The sequence below is a fragment of the Balaenoptera musculus genome, chromosome 2 (assembly GCF_009873245.2).
Source record: "Balaenoptera musculus isolate JJ_BM4_2016_0621 chromosome 2, mBalMus1.pri.v3, whole genome shotgun sequence".
In the NCBI taxonomy this organism is placed as follows: Eukaryota; Metazoa; Chordata; class Mammalia; order Artiodactyla; family Balaenopteridae; genus Balaenoptera; species Balaenoptera musculus.
Window position 1 is genome coordinate 143,310,000 of NC_045786.1, and position 23,755 is coordinate 143,333,754.

Genomic DNA, 23,755 nt, shown 5'->3' on the forward strand with positions numbered 1-23,755 from the left:
TCCCACTTAGAGAAGTTCCTTTAGCATTTGTTGTAGAGCTGGTTTGGTGGTGCTGAATTCTCTTAGCTTTCGCTTGTCTGTAAAGCTTTTGATCTCTCCATCAAATCTGAATGAGATCCTTGCTGGGTAGAGTAATCTTGGTTGTAGGTCCTTCCCTTTCATCACTTTAAATATGTCATGCCACTCCCTTCTGGCTTGTAGAGGTTCTGCTGAGAAATCAGCTGTTAACCTTATGGGAGTTCCTTTGTATGTTATTTGTCGTTTTTCCCTTGTTGCTTTCAATAATTTTTCTTTGTCTTTAATTTTTGCCAATTTTATTACTATGTGGCTCGGCATGTTTCTCCTTGGGTTTATCCTGCCAGGGACTCTCTGTGCTTCCTGGACTTGGGTGGCTATTTCCTTTCCCATGTTAGGGAAGTTTTCTCGTGTAATCTCTTCAAATATTTTCTCAGGTCCTTTCTCTCTCTCTTCTCCTTCTGGGACCCCTAAAATGCGAATGTTGTTGCATTTAATGTTGTCCCAGAGGTCTCTCAGGCTGTTTTCATTTCTTCTCATTCTTTTTTCTTTATTCTGTTCCACAGCAGTGAATTCCATCATTCTGTCTTCCAGGTCACTTATCCATTCTTCTGCCTCAGTTATTCTGCTATTGATTCCTTCTAGTGTATTTTTCATTTCAGTTATTGTACTGTTCATCTCTGTTTGTTTGTTCTTTAATTCTTCTAGGTCTTTGTTAAACATGTCTTGCATCTTCTCGATCTTTGCCTCCATTCTTCTTCTGAGGTCCTGGATCATCCTCACTGTCATTATTCTGAATTCTTTTTCTGGAAAGTTGCCTATCTCCACTTCATTTAGTTGTTTTTCTGGGGTTTTATCTTGTTCCTTCATCTGGTACATAGCCCTCTGCCTTTTCATCTTGTCTGTCTCTCTGTGAATGTGGTTTTTGTTCCACAGGCTGCAGGATTGTAGTTCTTCTTGCTTCTGCTGTCTGCCCTCTGGTGGATGAGGCTCTCTAAGAGGCTTGTGCAAGCTTCCTGATGGGAGGGACTGGTGGTGGGTAGAGCTGGGTGTTGCTCTGGTGGGCAGAGCTCAGTAAAACTTTAATCCGCTTGTTTGCTGATGGGTGGGGCTTGGTCCCCTCCCTGTTGGTTGGTTGGCCTGAGGCAACCCAACACTGGAGCCTACTCCAGCTCTTTGGTGGGGCTAATGGCAGACCCTGGGAGGGCTCACACCAAGAAGTACTTCCCAGAACTTCTGCCGCCAGTGTCCTTGTCCTCACGGTGAGCTACTGCCACCCCCCGCCTCTGCAGGAGACCCCCCAACTCTCGCAGGTAGGTCTGGTTCAGTCTCCTATGAGGTCACTCCTCCTTCCCCTGGGTCCTGATGCGCACACTACTATGTGTGTGCCCTCCAAGAGTGGCGTCTCTGTTTCCCCCAGTCCTGTCGAAGTCCTGCAATCAAATCCCGCTAGCCTTCAAAGTCTGATTCTCTAGGAATTCCTCCTCCTGTTGCTGGACCCCCAGGTTGGGAAGCCTGATGTGAGGCTCAGAACCTTCATTCCAGTGGGTGGACTTCTGTGGTATAAGTGTTCTCCAGTCTGTGAGTCACCTACCCAGCAGTTATGGGATTTGATTTTATTGTGATTGCGCCCCTCCTACCGTCTCATTGTGGCTTCTCTTTTGTCTTTGGATGTGGGGTGTCTTTTTTGGTGAGTTCCAGGGTCTTCCTGTCAATGATTGTTCAGCAGTTAGTTGTGATTCTGGTGCTCTCGCCAGAGGGAGTGAGAGCACGTCCTTCTACTCCACCATCTTGAACCCATCCCCTCCTTCCACTTGTTCTCTCTTTCCTGCAATGGATTGCGAGTCTATGGGGACTCTGACCCATCTGTCCAGTCCCTGGCATGGCACCAAATAAGAATATCACAGCGTGGCAGTGCAGCTGTTGTCACCATCCTGAGAACGTGTGTGGCACAGGGCTGGGCCCAGTACACATGAGGGAACCTCCCTCACTGGCTCTGACCTCAGGGAGCTCAGGGACTGGCTCCTAGGAGGCAGGAACACTACAGAGAGGCAGCCCTTAGGAGACAGGCACTCCCCGGAACCTTTGCATTCCTGTCCCATGAGGCTGGGAGCTAGGCTCTCAGGGGAATGTGGAGGCCCTAGGCTGCTGGTGGATCTCCCAACACATCCATCTCCTCTCCACAGGTCGAGCTGTCTTCTTGGGACTGTCCCTCTAGAGACTAGGCCTGTGATGGAGTTCTCACGCAGGGGTTCTGTGCCTGGACAACTCTCACCCGCCGTCCTGCTGCCCCTGTGGGCCCACAGGTCCTGCCCGGGCTGCTGGTCAGGTGGAAGGGGCGGAGTCGAGATGCGCTCAACGTTGATGATATTTCCAGGCAACATCCGGCTGGCAGTGTGGTTCAGATAATGAGATGTCAGGATCCATCCACTCATCCATTCATCTCAGATGTATCTTTCCCCAGTGTCTTTCATGGGGGGAGTTTGGGAGCACAAAGCAGGGTGTGGCTAAGAGGAGGGAGGCTGGGCCATGGCATCTGTCATCCATCACTCCCCAGCACTTAGCACTGGGGTGCCCGGGAGGCCTGACGTGAGCTATTTCAGCAGCAAACACAAGTCCCAGAGAAGATGCATCACTGCCTGTGCATTTGCGTCCTAGCAGCTCTGGCATTAGCCTGTGAGGGTCTGCTGGACCTCACAGGTGGTTCTCTGGGCAGCAGCTTGTCCCAGCGCTGGATGTTTTACTGATCAGGCACCTCCTGTATGCCTAGCCCAGTGTCAGGCCCAAGTTTATCCCTAGGAGACTGTCAATCTGCAGGTTGCTTGGTGACCTCTCAGGACACCTCATTTTGGGGGTCAGGTGCCCTCCAGGTGTCACCATCTCCATATCCAGCTAAGAGCACTGGTCAAGAGTGTGGGCTTCAGAGTCAGAACAACCATTTTGATTCCAGAAACCTGTGACCTACTAGCTCTGACCTTGAGCTTTTTTATTAATAAGCTTTATTTTTTAAGAGCAGTTTTAGTTGCACAAAATTGAGCGGAAAGTACGGAGAGTTCCCATGTACTCCCTGCCCCCACACATGGGGGTACTGTCACGAGCTCAGTTTCCTCATCTGTACAATGGGGGAAATAACGATCTCCTGCTCACAGATACAAATGAGATAATGCAGTTGGGTCCTACTGTGTCGTAAGTGCTTACCACACAGTGGCTACTTTATCCTCTTGCCTGTGGCTCCTCTGATGCTGACCTTTGTCTCAGGTGACAGGAACACCCTCGAAAGGCTTTGATGAGAAGGCGTACCTGGCAGCCAAGCAGCTGAAGCCTGGAGAGGACCCCTACAGACAGCATGCCTTCAACCAGCTGGAGAGTGACAAGCTGAGCCCTGACCGGCCCATCCGGGACACCCGCCATTACAGGTGTGGCCTCCATTGTGCCGGTGGAGAAAGAAAGGTGGAGGGAAGGGCCAGCACCAGTTGGCTTTTCTTTCAGTCATGTGGATTTAAGAAATGAGGAAGATTTCCTCAGACTCGGTCCAGCTATTGAGACATTCAAACTCTTACCATCTGTCGTTTTCCTGACTCATCTTTATTTCACTGACCTCCTGAGAGCCTGAGAGGTCCCAGGAGACTTCCCAGTGAGGCCAGAGAGGCCCCTAAATACCTCAGGCTGGAATCCCAGCAAGAGTGACCTGCCAGGGGACCACGGGGATGTCTGAGGGGGTGGGCTAGCCTGGCATTCTTGGGGCCCGTCTGGTGATGTCTGAGGTGAAGAGGGGCCGCCAGCCCTGCCTGCACTGTGCCAACAGTAGAGTGCTGTGCACCGCCCCCTCTCCTTCCTCTCCTCCTGCCCCGCTGCCGCCACTTCCTCAGCAGCTCCCAGGAATGCTTGGCAGTCTTGCTCCTTGTTCTCCCACAGTGGTAGGTGGGAGAGGCCCTAGGCCAGGATCTAGGACACCTTCCACGCGGACCCCAGCTTGGCTCTGCTCAGTGTGAGTGGGCAAGTCATCAGCCCCCTCCCTGGTTCAGGCCCTTGTCGTGTCCCGTCTGGATGATACGAGTCTCCACCTTCAACCTCTCCTCTCCCTGCCCTCACCTATGGGAACAGTCTAAGCTCCTTTCCCTGAAGTACAAGCCACCTGGTCCCCTCCGAGGCTCTGCTCCTTTGCACCTAGCCCTTGGTGCTCCCTCACTCCCGGACTCCTCTGGCCTCCCTCCTTGTTTCCACACACAGGCCGTTTCCTCTGCCTGAACGCCTCCCCGCCACACCCTTACGACTCTCCTCAGCGTCCTCTCCTCCGGGGAAGGTTCCTTGCCAACCCAGGCTGGTTTGGGGGCCTCCTCTGTGCTCTGTGCAGACATCGATCGAGGCAGCGAGGCGGGGTTGGAGCTGACCCACTCGTGCGCCTGCAGCTTTGAATGGCCAACGTGGGCTGCGTTGGAGCCGGCTGTGTGCCCAGCGCCGGGCAGGTCTTGGTTTGAGGGTAGGCGAGGGTGACTTGCGTCAAGATTGCTTTTCCTGGGCTTCCCTGGTGGTGCAGTGGTTGAGAATCTGCCTGCCAATGCAGGGGACACAGGTTCGAGCCCTGGTCTGGGAAGATCCCACATGCTGTGGAGCAACTAGGCCCGCGCACCACAATTGCTGAGCCTGCGCGTCTGGAGCCTGTGCTCCGCAACAAGAGAGGCCGCGATAGAGGCCCGCGCACCGCGATGAAGAGTGGCCCCCACTTGCCGCTACTAGAGAAAGCCCTCGCACAGAAACGAAGACCCAACACAGCCATAAATAAATAAATAAATAAAATTTAAAAAAAAAAAGATTGCTTTTCCTTCTGAAGCAGCTACTCTGCAGCACAACGGATGTGTGTGAGATAAAGGTGCAGAAGGGGGCCTGCTTCTAGCACCTTCCTTGTCACTCACGGAGACCAGAAGTCCAGTGGGCTTGGCATCCTTCCTGGGCACTAGATCGTTGGGCTTCAAAGATAGAGACCTGGGGCCATAGCGGTCAGTGCAGGGGGTCTGGGTGCCCAGGAAGTGACTGCTTCCCCCAGGGCTCCCCATCTCAGCAGACCAAGCCCCCTCCTACCCCCAAACCCACACGCCTCTGGGAGGAGAGGCACTTGGGACGCCTGGCTTCCCAGGGCAGAGGTGAATTTCTCTACCCCTCCCACTCCCCGACATCCTCTCTCAAGGAGGATTATTTTAAGGCCTCTCAGGATTTCTCTGGTGGGGGTCCCAGGCTAGTGGAACTTGCCTGTCTGACCTGGGCTGCTCTGCAGGGCAGGCAATGGGCCTGGGAATTCGGCTGTAAGCCGCTGTCAGTGGAATGAATGTCATAATGAAAAAACAGTCACCGCTGGAATAGTCAGAGAGCAGTTGTAATAAAGAAGATGGCCATGAAAACTAGCACTGCGGCTGCCTTCCCGCCGCGGCCCCAGGAGCACCAATAAATGCATTCACAGAAGCATTCGCAGAACCGACAAGGATGAAGCCTGGCAGGGATGGATCATTTTAATTCCCTTTTCTGAGCATGGGGAAGCCAATGTGCCCAAAATGTGGTGTCTGGAGAAGGCGGAGCGCAGAGCTGCTGGGGGAGGGAGTGAGGTAGGGGGACCTGCCTTTGGTGTCTCCTCAGAGACTTGGTTTCCCCCAGGTGTCCCAGGGCCCATGGGAAGAGTGAGGCTGCTCCCCTGCCCGGTGTCACCAGGCGGCTGTTAGTGGTGGCAGCGAGAGGGAGGAGTTCACGGGAGGGCAGGATGGGAACGGTTCCTCTCCAGATCCCACCAGATGTCAGGAGCCGCCAGGAGATGAGAAGGAAGAAGCTACAGGGTGTCAGAGACAAAGAGAGGCCATTTTCCCTCTTCTCCCCTCTGCCATTTTGTCTCTCTTGGCTGCCCCCTCGGGCAGGGAGTTCTGTGTGTTGGTCCGGGGCTTGATCCTGGGGCCTGTGCGGTGCCTACACACGTCGATCCCTCCTCAACACTTCAGTGACTGTGGGGCTCCGAGTGCTCTAGGTCTTTTGTAAAGAGCACCCAGGCCTGGGAAGGTCCCCCAACCTCTGCTTCCCTCCAAGGACTCCAGGCTGGGCGGCCTGAGTGGGCTGGGCATGGGTGTGGAGGCCCGGGGCCCATGCCGGCTTCAGGGGGCAGCAGGCTGGACACAGAGAAGCTTAAGCCTGCCCTGAGAACACTCTCACAGCTGCCCTCTGTCCTCTCTGCTCTCTTCTCAGTTGCCCCTCCGTGTCCTATTCCTCGGACTTGCCGGCCACCAGCGTCATCATCACCTTCCACAACGAAGCCCGCTCCACCCTCCTGCGCACGGTGAAAAGGTGAGCCCCACCTTGGATCTTTCATCTCAGTGGTGCAGCTCCCCCAGGCCTCGGGGATCTGCTGGGCCCTGGCAGGGGAGGACACTGAGACTGGGTGCTGTGGCCAGACGGCGTGAAGACCAGCGGGCACTGGCAGGGGGTGTTCTGCCCTTCTGAGAGGCTGAGGCTGGTGCATCAGGGTCAGGGAGACCCAAGAAGTCCAACTGTTAGCGAGATGCACAAACACAAGGTCAGGTCCCCAGGACTCGGGCAGAAATGCAGGGGTCAGGAGCCCAGGGCGGTGGGGACGGACATGAGGCCTCAGGGGGATGGATGCCAGCCCAGTAGGCACCTGTCAGCGATTCAGAGAGCGGTGCCCCTCCTGTTCTCCTAAGCTTGGCCCCGTGGTCAAGTTTGACTTCTCACCTCATTTCTTAATGAACTTAGATAAGAATAGGATTCAGAATGGAGTACCCAGTGATATTGCAGGGATTAAAGAAGTTTAGGTTTCCTTCACCAGGGAGTGAAGGAGGAGGAGGGATGGTGGGAGGGAAAGAGTTGGCGGGGGAGCTTTCTGAGAACACCCCTCCGGACCCATCAGGCCAGAAGGAGCCTCGCTAGCTTTCCAAGCAGACAGCTTCGGGGCCAGCGGGGGTTGTCCTCAGGTGGGCTTGTTAAGCCCAGGTAGCCAGAGCAGCTAAGGTCCTGCCTCAACAGCTAAACTAGGGCAGTCCCCACCCCCCATCTGGGGTGGGTCCCAAGTACCTGAGGGTCCAGGCAGCAGGGTCAGCAGGGTCTTGGAGGACCCTGAGGATCACACTGCCCCTCAGCCATTGACCAGGGCCCGGAAGGTTTGCTAGCAGCTGCCCGTGGCCAGTGTGCGGGCTTCCGAGGTGGGCAGTGGGGGAACCCATGGCAGGAAGAAGGAAGTAGAAGGTGACGTCTAAATCTGGGCTCCTCTGTCCCCATCACTGCTCCAGCGTCCTGAACAGAACTCCTGCCAGCCTGATCCAGGAGATCATTCTAGTGGATGACTTCAGTTCAGATCGTAAGTACGCACCTTCTTTTTTTGCACCCCTTCACACCCCATTTCCCCAGAATGCCAAGGGAAGCACTCTTGAGGTTGTTCTGGCCATCACAGGCTGACCTCTGCTCCCCGCGGGGATCTTCAGTCTTTTCTAGGTGCCCTCCCTGGCTCTGCTCCCTGGTGCAAAAGGAGTGGTGTTGCTTTGATGGGACACCAGTGAGATGACATTAAAGAAAAAATTAAACTGCCTCAGCAGCGTCCTTCATTATCACAACTGCCGTGTGCAGAGTATTGTCCCCACAATCTAGCTCCGAGGCTGTTGGACTGGTGACAGCGCTGGTGCTCTCTGGTGCCCCCTGGGGGGTAATGCCACAAGTACAGGCAGTCCTCAGTCTGGCCGGGGAGTGGAGGACAGGGCGATCCTTTGGCCAGTGGAGATGACTGCTCTCCTCCATGCCTCGCCTTCCCCTGGGCCTGGTCTGGAGAAGCTCCTGGGAAGTTCCAGTAGTGGTCGAACCACATGTGGTCTGATGTCAATATCTGAATGAGTTTGCTTCCTTCTCTCCACCCCCAGCTGAAGACTGCCTTCTCCTGACCAGGATCCCCAAGGTCAAATGCCTGCGCAATGACCGGCGGGAAGGTAAGTTCTTGGACCCTAGGTGCCACCACAGACCTCTTTTGATCTAGACTTCTGCACCTCCCCACTCCCTTTTGGTGCCATGTCATACCAAGCCAGTGTGGTCCTGCTGCGTTCCTGGTGGCCAGGACCAAGGTCTGGGGAAAGACCCTCTTGCTATCTTGGGTCAGCCCCTATCACAGTGTAACTGTAGGTAAATAGCTCTGCTTCCGGCTGCCTTCGTCGTCTCTCCTGAGATGTGGGAATAATAATAGTACCCTTTCTGTCCTGCACAGTTATTGTAAGGCTTAAATGCTTTGAGAAAACCACAGGGCAGTATAAAGCAGATGTGACCGCACTTCCAATCAAGAGGTGTTTTGGAGCACCGACTACAGTGTAGGATTGTACACGGCACTCTAGGGGACACAAAAGAAGTATAAATATGGTCCCTGCCCTCGGAGAGCTTATTATGGAGCTGAGGCTGGTTATAATTATATGGGGGTAGAAAGGAGATGGAGGAGAGGGAGCCGAAGGAGAGGGGAATGACCAGAGAGGGGGCCTGGATTGGGTGAAGGGGTTGTGAGACAGATGAATAGGGCACAAGGGAGGGCGTTCCAGGCCCAGGGACTCTGCGAGCAAAGGCATCAGTCCGGCCTGGGTACAAGAAGTACTAACAGCCTCTTCCTGAGTTTCCTGCATTCTCACCCTGTAGCATTCACTCTGCCCACATTCTCATGTTCAGTCCTCATAACAGACCATCATTCTGTTTTGCAAATAAGGAAACTGGGGTTTAAGAAGGTTCAGTAATTTGCCTAGAGTGATGAATAAAGGAACCAGGATTGCACCCCGGGGCAGGGGGCCCACCCAGAGCCCAGCCTCTTAACCTCCCTCTACTTAGTCTCCCTTCCTGGGAGAATTGGGCCTGGTCAGCACGAGGAATGAGTGGGGTGAGGATAGATGACGGGGGGCATTTAGACTTGATAAAGCAGAGAATAGGGAGCCACTGAAGGTGAGAGAGGGAGAGAGAGAGAGAAAAAGAGAGGGAGAGAGAGAGGAAGGAAGAAGGAAAGGAAGGAAGGAGGGAGGGAGGGAGGGAGGAAAGGAAGAAAGGAAGGAAGGAAGGAAGGAAGGAAAGAAAGAGATGTGATGAGTGTATTTAAGAAAGTCCAGTCAGGCCGAGGGGACCTTCAAACTGGAATGGAAGAGGCCAGAGAGCGATCTCTCCCAAGCACTGGGCTGCAGGTGCCGTTAGGCCTGGGAGTATGCTGTTCCCTGGGGTTTTACCCAACATAGATGTAAATTTATGATTAGGTGCTTTACAGCTCCCTATGGAGTAGAAGGATGGGGCAGTAGAGTGCTGGGCAGAGTTGTGTGTGGCCAGGGAAATCTCCCCACACCAGTGGCTGCTCTGTCAGGGGCAGGACCATCTGGGTCTCCTCTCTCCTGATCAGGCAAGTCCCCAGCTCCGACCAGGGCGCTGCCAAAAGTGAGGCCATTTTTTTGACAGTCGACGAGCCTTCGGCGAGACTGGGGAATGAGGTGGAAGCAGAGTAGAATCTCTGCACGTGTCGGCTTCCTGGGCACCACGCACTGTCCCCAAGAGGCAGGGATTATTCTCTCTGAATCTTCTGGATAAGAAAACTAAGGCTCAGAGAGGTTAAATAATATGCTACAGTTAGTGAAGGGGCTGGCATACTAACTCCAGCTTGTCTTAGTCTAGAAGACTCTCTGCATGTCATAGAGGATAGTGCAGCTGGAGGGGACCACCCTGCGGTTCCTAAGTGGTGGTTTCTGGCTCTCCTTTGGTACCAAACCACACCTTATTGCAACTTCTGTTCACTAAACTCTGACTGTTCATCAGTGTGTCCCCAGAGTCCAATGTCTGGCATGCAGCAGGCACTCAGAGAATAACCTTGGAGTAATGATGGTTGATGGATGGGTGAGAGAAAGAAAAAGAGGGAGGGAAGAAATCAAGAAATACGAAGTAAAGTTAAATCACAATAACTCAGAGGAAACCTCAGCCCTAAGGGGCGGAGAGCCCTGAGACTTTGGGGGGACGGCTGAGCAAATTGGCTCAATCCCAGCACCATCCTTTGTCCCTTCCCATTGCAGGGCTGATCCGGTCCCGAGTTCGCGGGGCAGATGTGGCCACAGCTGCTGTCCTCACCTTTCTGGACAGCCACTGCGAAGTGAACACCGAGTGGCTGCAGCCCATGCTGCAGCGGGTGAAGGAGGTAAGTCTGTCTGTCCCTGGGGGAGCCCTGGACGTGCCCACATGTCCTTGGCATGAGGGGAGATGATGAACGGTCTCTGGAGTTGGGCAGGCAGAGTAGGAAGCCTAAATGGTCTGCTCCCTCCTGAGTAACTTCACCTCATTGAGCTTTCTCATCTGAAAACAGGGATAATTGTAATATTTGTCCCACTGGGTTGTGGTGAGAATTAAATTGGCTGAAAGCCTGGGTGAGCCACAAAGCTCCTACTACGAATGGGTGGTGTTGTTTTCCTCTTGAGAGAGTGATGAGGAGTGAGGGTGAGTCAGGCTGGGAAGCCTGAGAAGGAGGGAGGAGAGGATGGTATTCTCAAGCAGGGGGCCCTCCCATGTGTCTGCTGTTCTCTAGAATGGGGAGGATTTGGACATATGGAGCACAGGATGAGGTGATTTCAACTCAACCATAAAAGACAAATAGCCCAATTTAAAAATGAGCAAAGGGGGCTTCCCTGGTGGCACAGTGGTTGAGAATCTGCCTGCTAATGCAGGGGACATGGGTTCGAGCCCTGGTCTGGGAAGATCCCACATGCCGCGGAGCAACTAGACCCGTGAGCCACAACTACTGAGCCTGCGCGTCTGGAGCCTGTGCTCTGCAACAAGAGAGGCCCGGCCGTGACAGTGAGAGGCCCGTGCACCGCGATGAAGAGTGGCCCCCGCTCGCCGCAACTAGAGAAAGCCCTCACACAGAAACGAAGACCCAACACAGCCAAAAATAAATAAATAAATAAATAAATAAATAAATAATTTAAAAAATAAAAAAATAAAAATAAAAAATAAAAATGAGCAAAGGGGCTTCCCTGGTGGCACAGTGGTTAAGAATCTGCCTGCCAATGCAGAGGACACGGGTTTGAGCCCTTGTCTGGGAAGATCCCACAGGCCACAGAACAACTAAGCCCGTGTGCCACAACTTCTGAGCCTGTGCTCTAGAGCTCGCGAGCCACAACTACTGAGCCTGCGTGCCACAACTACTGAAGCCCGCAAGCCTAGAGCCCATGCTCCGCAACAAGAGAAGCCACCGCGTTGAGAAGCCCACACACCGCAATGGAAAATGGACAAGTGGTCAACAAGCACATGAAAAGATGCTCAACGTTAAGTCATTAGGGAAATGCAAGTCAAAACCACAATGAGGTACCACTTGATACCTACAGGATGGTTATAATCAAAAGGATGGACAGTACAATTGCTGGTGAGGATGTAGATAAATAGGAGTCTTTATACATTGCTGGGGAGCGTGTCAAATGGTGCTGTTTTCCACTTTGGAAAACAGTCTGGCACTTCCTCAAAAGTTTAAACGTAGAGTTACCATATGACCCAGCAATTCCACTGCTAGGTATATACTCAAGAGAAATGAAAACATACCCCACACAAAAACTTGTGCCTGAGTGTTCAGAGCAGTGTTATTCAGAATAGCTGAAACATGGAAACAGCAAAATGTCTATCAACCGTGAATGGGTAAACAGAATGTGATATATCCATACAGTGGAATACTGTTCAGCCATAAAAAGAATGAAGTAATGATACATGTTACAATATGGATGACCTTTGAAAACCTTATGCTAAGTGAAAGAAGCCAGTAACAAAACACTGCATATTATATGATTCCATTTATATGAAGTGTCCAGAATAAATAAATCCATAGAAATACAAAGTGGATTAGTGGTTGTCAGGGGCTGGAGGGAGGCGGGTATGGGGAGTGACTGCTAATGGTACAGGGTTTCTTATTGGGGTGATGAAAATGTTTTGGAATTAGTGGTGACGGTGCCACAACCTTGTGAATATACTACAAACCACTGAATTGTACTCTTTAAAACGGCGAATTTTATAGTGTATCAATTATATCTAATAAAATTGTTATAAAAATGTGAATTATATCTCAATACAAAAAAGTCTATAAAGAGGATAAGGTGAGGCCCCCATAGAACACTGTGGGAGACCGTGGATGGTCTCCCCTGTTCTGCCACGTCCCACAGTTTTGTCGTCCTGAGATGGAGTGTGAACTGAGGGGCAGAGCTGGATTCCAAGTTGCAGACAAGAGGATTTTGAGGGTCAGCACAGAATGCAGAGAGAGGAGGGAGAAGAAGCTCTGTTCCATGTCCCTCCATGGAGGGAGAAAAGAAGAGAACAGACATCCTGCTGATGGAGGGCAATTAAGTTTTGCACGTGGTATATGATAAAATCCACCACCACCGCCACTATCCCCCACCCCTCACCCCCAGAAAAAACCTTTAGTAAAGTTGGCATATTACCCACTAATGTTTTGGAGGTGGATTTGTGTCTGGGAGATGATGAAGGGAGTGTGAGTCTGACTTTGAAGTGGATGTGGCATGAGAGGAGTGCCACCCAGGTTACACAGAGACTGCAGGGTCCCTGCCCTTAAGCTGCTGGTTGTCCATTTGGGAAGACTCAACCTCAACATGTACAAAGACTGACGACAATTAGTAAAACAACAGTTCAAACCAGCAACAGAAGATCCACATCAGGCAGCATCTGATTCACTGTCCCAGGAATTGTCTGGTCTATAATTGTGAGAGCAGTTTAAAAGAGGAAGAAGTCCTCAGCCTGCAGCAATCAGGGAGGGCTTTACTGAGGAGGTGAGATCCTGGCAGGGCTCAACATGATGTGAGAGGAAGAGGCTGGGAGAGCATCGTGCCCATGAGACCCAAGAGGGACCTTCCGGGAGCCTAGATGTGGTGATGCAGGACAGCTCCTGGGAGCCTGACGTGTTCTGCAGGAGGTGCTGAGTGCCCAATGCCTCGAAGAGAACTTCTTCACAGAGCAGGCAGTTGGGCCTTTATTCACAGAGTCACTGGCCTCACGCCATCTCATGTGTCCTCTCCTAGGATCACACCCGCGTGGTGAGCCCCATCATTGATGTCATCAGTCTGGATAATTTCGCCTACCTTGCTGCATCTGCTGACCTTCGGGGAGGTGGGTCCGGCTCCCAGGGGAGGGGCTCTAGACCTGAAAGGAGGCAGGTGAGGGCAGGCAAAAGCCCTGGCTTGGTGCTCTTCTTCCCAACTGTGCCAGAGCGTCTCACACCCCCACCCCCTTTACCTCTAGAAAACGAAAGGGGATTGTGTAGAGCCGTGGGGTTGGGGACCAAGGGCCAGAGCTGGCAGTTGCAGGCTCCTGGCACAATCAGGGACAGAGCCAAGCTAGTCTCTGATCTTTCCCTCCCCCCAAACTTTGACACATCCTTCTCAAATACTGCCAGCCCAGGCACCATGTCCACAAGTCCTGGCAGAAGAACATGATATGACTACTGTCTTGGGGGTGAGGAAGGGGGAGCCCTCAACTTTGCACGGTTTCCTGACCTGTATGCCTGGAAATGGTCTAGACCTGGCCAAATATGGTAGTTATTAGCCACATGTGGCTATTGAGCTCTTGAAATGTGACCAATCTGAACTGAGATGTGCTGTAAGAAAAACTATACACCAGGTTTTGAAGACTTAGTATGAAAGAATATAAAATATCTCATTAATAATTTTTTGTATTGATTATGAATATGTTCATCAATGATAATGATTGAAATGATAGTATTTTGGATATACCTGCATTAAAAAATACATTATTCAAATTAATCTCATATGTTCTTCTTACTTTTTGATATGGCTACTAGAAAAATTTAAATTGCATGTGTGGCTTGTGTCTCCGGCTTGCATTGTATTTCTTTGGGCAGCTCTGGTCTAGGCTTTAGAACTGTGCTGTCCAATACAGTAGATAATAGCCACTTTTGGCTATGTAAATTTAAATTAATTAAAATTAAGTAAAATTCAAAACTCAGTTCCTAAATTGCCCTAGCAGCATTTCAAGTGCTCAATAACCACATGTGACTAGTGTCTACCACGTTGGACAGTGCAGATATAGGACATTTCCATCATTGCAGCAAGTTCTATTGGGCAGGCTGTTCCAGAGAATCTTTTGCCAGGAGCTAATGCGCAGAGTGGATTTCCTATTTGGGGCTCAGTTTTTCCAATAAATGGACAGAGTCATTAGACGTTGAGGCTGAGTGGGATTCTGAAGGGAGCCAGGCATTTCTCCTTAGGGAAATCACCTCAGGGCCTTTGCACTTGCTATTCCCCCACGTGGAATTCCCTTTCCCTACATGTCTGCATGGATCAGTTCTTCATTCAGGTCTCTACTCAAATGTTACCTCCTCAGAGAGCCTTTCCTGTCTACCCTTACTAGAATGGCATGGGTACCCCTCCTTTCTTTTCTTTCTTTTTTTTCTTTTTTTTAGCACTTTTCAACCCCAACTGACATATTATCCATTTACTGATTTATCTTTGTAAGTCTTTGTCTTACCCAGTAGATTGAAACTCCATGAGGACAGGGACCTGTCTTGTTCTGAATGAAGCAATGACTACATGAATTGCCCAGGGCCCTCTACAAGCTGGGTTCTGATCAAGGAACACTCTCAGGGGTGGTGGAGTGAGGCGACAAGAGCCCCCGAGCCCCATCCTCACCCCAGTCTGTCCCTTAGGATTTGACTGGAGCCTGCATTTCAAGTGGGAGCAGATCCCTCTGGAGCAGAAGATTGCCCGGACAGACCCCACCAAGCCCATAAGGTCAGGACTGCTGTGGGCTCTGGAGAGACCCCTTCCTTCCCTGAGTCAGGGGCTTTGGAGGCTCCTGGGAGGGCCATTTCAGTCGCCAGGGCTCCTAGGGGTGCACGATCCAAGGGCTAACTCTGTTTCTGGGCCCTGGGAAGAGAGAGAGGCCAGAGGCCAACAAGCGGGGACAGATATCCGACCCCAGTGACTCTGCAAGTGGGGGATGCTAGGGCAAATGGCCGGGCCCTGGGGCCATCTAGAGGGCTCAGATTTTCCAGCTCATGTGTTACCCTCTTCCTCTCCTGCTCCCAGGACACCTGTCATAGCTGGAGGAATCTTCGTGATTGACAAGTCTTGGTTTAACCACTTGGGAAAGTATGGATGCCCAGATGGACATCTGGGGGGGAGAGGAATTTTGGTAAGTTGGGAAATAACCACAATAATAATAATAGGTAACCCGGATTGAGTGTTTTCTATATGTAAGGCCCTAAGGATGTTACACATATGGACTCCTTAAATCCTCACAGTGAATCTCTGAAGTAAGTACTATTATATCTCCATTCTACTGGTAAAGAGACTGAGGCACAGAGAGGTTAAGTAATTTGTCCAGAGCCACACAGCTAGTCAACAAAGAGATTAGGTGGTCAGGGAGAACCTGTGGCCACATGGCTAGACACGTGTATGGAGGAAGCACATGGCTGCTTCCTACAAGAAAGGCTGGGGTGGTGTGTGCAGTAGGGGGTGGCGGTTAAACGTAAGCAATGGGGTCAGATGGCCTGGGTGCAAATCCTGGCCCTACCACCTATAAGTTGTTTGGCCCTGGGCAAGTGAAAGCCTCCTCGAACCTCAGTTTCCCCAAGCTGTTATAAGCACTCAGTGAGATGAGGGGGGTGAAGATGCTGGTAGCCATTATTATTATTATGAGACCATAGGAACCCTTAGCCCCACAAGGAAAGGGAAGAGCCAGTGAACCCCTAGGGTCGCTGGTGAGGTTCAGGTGAGATAAAGGCTGGGTGCAGATGGAACATCTGATGTGGGTAATTTAAGGGGGGTTTATAAAAGGGCCTATTTACACGGCGTGGGCAAGTTACAGGGAACCACAAGGGCCAGGGTAGGGCTGGGCTGGTGACTGCTGGGAGGTGTAGCCACCCCCAGGTCTGAAAGACAGGGAGGGAGTGCTCCCCGACAGTAGCTGTGGTCTTGGGGCGCCTGCAGCCAGTCCACTGTGCCAGGTGGAAGGTGTCAGGGGATAAACACCCGCCCTCACTCTCCCCCGACCTGCTGGCTGAACTTCCTCACACAGGAAGGAAGCCCAGGGGTGCAGCCCACACAGGCAGCCTCCCAGATGAGGAGCGTGGTGGAGGAGGGTGGCGATCGAACCCAGGGATCCAGGAGTGGGGCAGGGTTTTGGGGGCAGGTACCTTGAGGCTTTTGAAAACACAAAGGGCCTGTCCTTGCTCTGGCAGTGGACCCAGTCAGTCCTTTGCAGAGCCCTTTCCCACTGCTTCCTTTTTCAACCTGACCAGGTTTTTTGCAAAGTAAATAGGGCTGGTGGTATCTCACCCATCTGACAGATGGGCAAACTGAGGTACATGCCACCTTCCAGATCTCAGCCGGGAAAGTCCACGTCTGACAGGTGTAGGTAGTGCCTTTACAGGAGCCAACTTAAGTGTTGTGAGGTGTGATCCAAGTCAGAGTCTGTGTTCTGGGAGGCAAGGACCAGGTCTTTTCTTCCCTCTCTGACTGGGGCAGTGGGACAGATGGGCAGTGGGGCTCCGACTCAGGACCAGCCGCAGTGGAAACAGGCGTGGGATTTTCTCCCCTTTGTAACTTACTCTTGGAAACCGTTTCCAGGCAGGCATTCAGAGGAGTAAATTCTGGGAACTGGGGTGCAGTGACCCTTCCATTCTGACCTCCTTTTATGTATTTTGGGCCTAAGTGACCTCTTTTGTGTTCTCCATCTCAGCCTGAAGGGAGCTTTGGCAAATCCAGTTTCCTGTAAAGATTCAGAGGGCTGGGAAAGTAACGGTCTCTGCTGCATCCAGAGGCCTTTTTCTTTTTTCCTTCCTTCTTTTTTTTTAAGGCTGGGGCCTGATGGAGAAACAAGTGAATGGTCAAATAGCTAACTTCAAACTCTGCCTGAGGCCAGGGCTCAGTGATTGCAGAACTGAAAGGTGAACCACACAGTGGTTGTAGGGAGGGTTTTGTTTCTTCGAAAAAATTCAAAGAAATTCCTAGGCTAGCCGTGGTGCTCAGACGTTCAGCTGCTGGGACCAGTTTTGAGCCAGGAGACTCTCGTCACTGATGGGTTTGGGCCTTTCAGAACTGTTCATTTGTGGAAGGAAGGGAGGTGCCCAAACCGAGACTCGTTCCTGTTTCCCCTGAGAGAGCCAAACGCCGGAACCCAGAGGCCGCCTTGAGTGAGGGTGGCCAACGTGAAAACCTTGGGATTCTCATTAGGGATCCTTTTAAAAGGTAGTCAGATTATGTTACTCAGCTGCTCAAGACCCTGCAAGGGCTCCCGCATCACTCAGAGCAAAACCCGAAGTCCTTACACCATCTGCCCTTCCCCCCGCAAGCACACACCTCCAGCTCCGCCCTCAGCTCTTCTGCCCTCCCCGCACCTCGCTCCACTCCTGCCTACGGTGCTCTTACCTCTAGCTCTGTGCCCTTGCTTGTCCCTCTGGCCGGAACGCTCATCCCTAAGAGTCACGTGCCTCTTCCTCACCTCCTTCAGGCCTCGGCTCAAATGTCCCATCCCCGTTCATCGAGAACATCCCTAATCAGCCTCATTAAAACTGCAGCCTCACCCCCAACTCCACTCACCTGCTTCAGTCTCCTACCTGCTTCGCAGATGAAGTATTCTACTCATTTTCTTGTCTACTTGTATTTTGGTTTCTTCTTTTACTGAGTTCCTGTCTCCCCCCCACTAGAATGTAAGGGATTCTACAACAGCGTCTGACAGATCATGATCTGTTTCAAACAGTGGGACTTGCTGGACAAAGTGTGAACTTTACACTGCAGTTCTGCACCTGAGCGTGGAGGTGACCTTGGAGAGGTTATTTAACATCTTTGAGCTTCGCAGTCCTTATTAAAAACGTGGGGATCATAACACCAATGCCACATGGTAGCTGTGAGAATTAGACATCAGCATAAAGAGCACAGAGTGAGCGCTCAGTAAATGGATGATGGTTACCGCTTTTGTTGTTGCCATTGTTGTTGGTTTTTTTGGCTGCGCCATGCAGCCTGTGGGATCTTAGTTCCCTGACCAGGGATCGAACCTGCCCGCGCCCTTGGCAGTGAAAGCGCAGCGTCCTAACCACCGGACCATCAGGGAATTCCCTGTCGTTGCCATTGTTGATAAAAATGACAATAAGTAATAGTAATGTGGGCAATATGGACTATGTGGGATGAAATGACCTAACTAGCATAACAAAGTTAATCTGGAAGAAATGGTACCAGAATGCAGATCTTCCGTCCCCAGTTCTAAATCTCAGTTGCCGAACCAGCTGCAGAGCTCTGACCAGGAGAAGGGACAGAGGCCTTGCAGTTTGTAGGCAGACCTAGGGAAGCCCATTAACGTAGCCAACCCTGGGTGCGGGTCCAGATATGCCTAACGTCCAGTCGTGGACCACACTGGGAAGTCACCTGGTGCACATAGGCTGGCCAGGAGGTGGGCCTTAGTCCTGCCACCTCCGCTGCCCACTCTGCAAGTCCCTGGGAGCGCCCTGAGCAGTCGCTCCAGATGAGAGCCCCCAGACGGGGCCAGGGACCACAAGTGTCCTTACAGCCAACTGGGGAGTGGGAAGAGGAACCAAGGCTGGAACTCATGAAAAAAAACTGGTCTTTCCGTTTGTTTTTGTTTTTTTTTTTTAATTAAAAACAAAAAAACAAGGGCTACGGATTTTCTGGGACAAGAAGGAGGTGTTTAATGTCAAAGGGTGTCCAACTTCAGGGTTAAAATGAAAGAAAGTAGAAAATCAGAAGAGATTATGTGAGGTTCAGCCAGCTGCCGAGGTGGGTCCTTGTCAGAAGTGAGGATTGTTGAGTGGAAAACAGAGTGGGCAGCTTGTGACGTCCCCTCTGGGAGGCAGGGTGGCCACTGCTCGTCTCTCCAGAACTACTAGGGACCACAGTCATCTGTGAAAGCTCGTTTCAGCGTCACCACCGCCACCAAAAGGAAGTATGTCTCAGTAGGGCCAGTGGTAGCTGTAAATGGAGACCACCGGGGCCATGAGGGAGGTCTGGGCCAGCCAGAAAGATGCCAGCGGGTATGTGTGTGTGGAGGGTATGTGTGGTTTGTGTGTGGGTGTGTGTGGAGGGTATGCGTGTGTGGAATGGGGTGTGTAGTGTCTGTGGTGGAGCGTGTGTGTGTGTGGAGTGTGTGTGAGGAGGGGGGGGTGTGTGTGTTGGGATGGTGTGTGCGCAAGCATGGAGAGAGCAGTCAGGAACACGTGCAAGGAGTGGGTGCACCCCGTGTAAACAGGCCCAGGAGCTCAGACACCAGCGTATGCCTCCAAGGAGACACCAAAGGCAAGGGAAGCCAGCTCCTTCCCACCTTCACTCCGTGGGGACTTGCCAAGTGGCTCCTCCCCCTCCTGATGGCTGCCGTCTCTGCAGAGCTCTCCTTCCGGGTGTGGATGTGCGGTGGGAGCTTGGAGATCGTGCCCTGCAGCCGGGTGGGCCACGTCTTCAGGAAACGGCACCCCTACAACTTTCCTGAGGGCAATGCCCTCACCTACATCAGGTAGGTCACAGTGCAAAGAGCACCACGCTAAGAGCTAGGACACCTAGACCCCAGCCCTGTCAGTTACCCAAGGGACTGTGGGTAGCTACCCCACCTTTCTGGGCCTCGGTTTCCCCATTTGCCCCCCATTCTGGGATCCCGGTACTGTCAGGCTGGAAGGATGAAGCTGGGAGTGTCTCCACCAAGCCTCTCTTGTTTTGACTGTCTTTGTCCATTGAGGGTCTTGGAAAACCAGCCAATGACCAACTGGAAGCTGCCCTCCACTCACTGGGTCCCAAGTACTGGTCATAGACGCCATGTCCTGGACCCTGACTTGGTCAGCGTCTGCCCATCCATGTCCCCAGTCACAGCGTGCACTTCATCTTGAGGGGCAGTGGGCAGGGTCGTAGAAGACCACCCCCATCACCCGCCCCCTGATGCTGGTGGCAAGGGGAGGGTGGGAGGAGCGTCATGAGCACCCCCCTCCCAGGGATGAGTCTTCATCTTCTCAGGCTCCCTTGTTGCCAGCGGTGGCTCCCCAGGTCTAGCTCATCAAATGGCCTGTCTTTTTGTTTTGCTTCTCCTTATCCCATTTTAATTGTTTTTATACTTGTAAAAGTGATACATGTTTATTGTAAAAATTCAAACTATATCATATATATTTTATATATATATCTGTACATATAGTATGTTATACATTATAATTTTTACTCTTCATATCACATAGAGAGAAAAAAGTGAAAGTCCCTTTCACCCAGTCTTACTCGTATCCACTTGTCTCTCCAAAAGTAACTACTGCTAATAGATTTCTAGCCTATCATTTCAGGTCTTTTAATTTATTTTCATATATATATATAGTTTCTGTATAGAGATGCATGCGTTAGTGGGGTGTTTTTTTTTACATTTTTTTAACTTTTATTTTATATTGGAGTATAGTTGATTAACAATGTTGGGTTAGTTTCAGGTGTACAGCAAAGTGATTCGGTTATACATATACATGTATCTATTCTTTTTGTGTTTTTTATATAAATGGGGTTCGCACTGCATGATTTTTCTGCAGCATGCTTTTCTGCCACTCCACACTAAATTGTAGACATCCTTCAGCGTCAGTATGTACTAACCTTGGTGTTCTTTTTCGAGGCTGCCTAGTACTCCATCATGTGGACGTAGTTCATTATTCTCCTACTGATGGGCATTTAGGTTGTCACCAGTGTTTTATGACACAAGTATTCTTGTACATGTCCCTTTGCCCACGTGCTGGTATTTTGGTAGAATAGATTCCTCAAAGTGGAGTGTCAAAGAGTATCTATACCCACAGAGTTGATGGATGCTGACAGACTGTCCTCCAAAAAGACTGTTCTCATTGACACCACCCCAATCAGTATTCTTTCACGTGCACTCCTGAGAGCCTCCGCACCCTGTACTGCACAGAGCTGATCTTGATGCCAACCTTAACTCTGTCACCGCCCTGGTGACCTTATTTTGCTCCTTCCTACCCTTTTAGGAATACCAAGCGCACTGCAGAGGTGTGGATGGATGAATACAAGCAGTATTACTACGAGGCCCGGCCCTCGGCCATAGGGAAGGCCTTCGGCAGGTGGGCCCCTCTCCCAGCCCCCCTTGGCCTCCCTCCACAACCTTAGCAAAATACAAAATTGTGTGTACGCCAGGGAAGCGCTCAGGGTCTCCTTAGCAACTGAGCTGCCCCAGGACGCTGGGCTCTTCCGGGCCTGTAGGGTATACGACGCAGAGACAAGGTTCGGGTCCTTGAGGAGGATGCAGCCTCATAGGGAGAAATAACCAGGGAGGGCTCGCTTATGAGAGCTCTGCCGGCCCACAAGCTGCCTGCAGGACGGACATCTGGGGAAGTGCTTAAGGATGGCTCTCTGTAGAAAACACTCGGGGTTTTGGCTCTACCCCTTGCTGTTCAAAATCTGACGGTGATCCGTTAGCTTATTTTTCTGCCCTGAACTGTTATGACTACAGTCTAGTTAAGCATTTTCAAAATGTGGATTAGTTGCGAAATCAATTTAGAGAGTCGTGACCAGTATTTTTTTTTAAATGATAGAGAACTAGAGTATTACAGATTAGTACAGAACATAACAGTTGATTGCAGTTATGGATAGATATTGTTTTGTGAAAACTCTTATTTTGGTTGTATGTTTGTAGCCATATATGCCCATGGGTATACTTGGTCACAATGTATTTATTTCTTACTTAATGTTGTGGTCAGATATGTTTGAAAACATTATTAGCGATCATCAATGAATCTCCCTCTATTTGTTTGTATTTATCCCTTAAAAAAAAAAGTTTTAAAAAAAAAGAAGTTATGTCACTATTTCTTTTAGTGGGGAAGTAACATCTGCTGAGGACCTACCCTGTGTTCGGCACTTATGTCCCCTTTATTCATTTGATTCTCACAAAAACCTTTGGAGATAGATGGTTGTGTCCCCACTTTACTGAGAACAAACAGGCTCAGAGAGGCGGTGAGGGTCATCTGTCAGTGGCCATTATGGTCAGTGGAGCTGAGGAAGGTGTCCATGGACACATCAGATGGTTTTTATTTGCCAACTTTTTGGAAAGATGTTTAAAGCGTGATTTTCTTGTTGGTAGACACTTGCTGCTCAACTGGAATGCAGGAAAGGAAAACTAGTTCACTAAGGCTCTGCTAAGTCTGTGAAAATAAGGACCAGATAGTGGTATCCTCACTTGAGGTCTCAAGGAGTAAGAAGCTGAGATTAAAGCCTGGCCCCCGTGGGCTGGGCAGATCCTGAAAGGTGAGCAGGAATTTGAGGAGAGAAATAAGGCGTGGCCAGGAAACCTGGGACGAGCTTGCAGGTCAGAGAATGACTTAAGGCAGGGACCAAGGCTGGAAGGCAGCCTTGGACAGCTCCTGGCCCTATCTCCCTGGGGTAGGTGGAAAGAGGGGGCCGGCCTCCCGGGCCTTCTCACGCCCGCTGAGCATTGCCTTCTCCTCCAGCGTGGCCACGCGGATTGAGCAAAGGAAGAAGATGAACTGCAAGTCCTTCCGCTGGTACCTGGATAACGTCTACCCAGAGCTCACGTGAGTGCAGCCCTCAGCTCGTGCATCTGGCCTGGGTGGGGGCCGGCAGCTTGGGGACCCTTCACCCTGATCTCTCCCCAGCCCAGGCAATCTGGCTCTTTCTAGCTGTCGGTGTTTGTTGTCATGTGAAGGGTCTGGAGGAACCGGGAGGAGGTTACCAGGAGTTAAGAGTGAGGTGTGGTAGGAACCAAAGTTTAACAGACTGGGCCTTAGAGCTAGAAATGGCCATTGTCCCCTTAGGACAGCAACAGTGCACTATGTAGCAAAGGCTGCAGAAACACTCATTTCCTTTGACTCTCTTCTCTCCCTTCTGGGAGTTTATCCTAAGGAAATAAAGCAACCAAAGCAAAAAACCTGTTGACAAATAAATGTCCACTGTAGGCTTCTCTGCTGTGAAAAAATCGAGAAATAACTAACAATAGGGGCTGGGTTTAGTGAATCATGATGCGTCGACCTAAACAAATATGTGTCAATTAATGTTATAATCATAAACCGTGAAAAAACATGGGGAAATGTTTGCTCCAGCAAATGAGGAAGCAGCGTGAAAATGGTGTATGTGTGTGGGCTACAGCACGGTGGGCAGTAGCTGTAATGATAGGGGTGGGGAGGGCAGAGCTGATTCTTTTTTTCCTCATTTCAAAATGCTTCTCAGCATCCTGGCTACATCATTCCTCACCTCCTCCAGGTCTTGACTCAGCTGTCCCCGCTGTGTGAGGCTCCCCCGAACTCTGCATTGGCCGACTGCACCTTCCCCAGCATTCCCTGCTTATTTTCCTCTGTCACCCTTATTGTCATTCAGCATATATGTGGCCAATTAATTTTATTGTCATCTCCCCACACTTGACAGGAAGCTTCGTGAGGGTAGAGGTGTTTATCTGTTTTGCTCACTGCCTTATCTCCAGCCCCTAGAACAGTGCCTGTCACAAAATGGGCACTCGATAAATATTTTTAACTGAATAAATTGCATAGTCAATAAGCGTCAGTAATAACTTTGAAATTAGCATTCTCTCTTCTAGAAATGTCACCTCGGGGGAACGGGGTTTTTCCGCTGCTGTCTCCCAAGGATGCTATCATGGCTTTCCAGAACACTCCATCTCTCAGAGCCTGCAGATCCTCCAAGGAGGCAAATCTTTGTCCTTCAAGGGCAGATTTCATTTTTGGAAAACAGCCGTAGTTAAGTTGTAG

General features: G+C 51.0%; 1 protein-coding gene across 1 annotated transcript in view; it reads left to right on the forward strand.

Annotated features, from left to right (window-relative positions):
- Positions 1-23,755, forward strand: part of GALNT16 (polypeptide N-acetylgalactosaminyltransferase 16) — a 104,338-nt gene that overhangs the window by 70,034 nt on the left and 10,549 nt on the right. Inside the window, 12 exon segments of the mRNA XM_036843082.1 lie at positions 3,274-3,431; positions 6,238-6,336; positions 7,296-7,363; positions 7,917-7,982; positions 10,071-10,192; positions 13,068-13,155; positions 14,711-14,795; positions 15,093-15,159; positions 15,161-15,202; positions 19,403-19,527; positions 21,011-21,103; positions 22,487-22,570. Coding sequence (XP_036698977.1) covers positions 3,274-3,431; positions 6,238-6,336; positions 7,296-7,363; positions 7,917-7,982; positions 10,071-10,192; positions 13,068-13,155; positions 14,711-14,795; positions 15,093-15,159; positions 15,161-15,202; positions 19,403-19,527; positions 21,011-21,103; positions 22,487-22,570 — 1,097 coding nt within the window.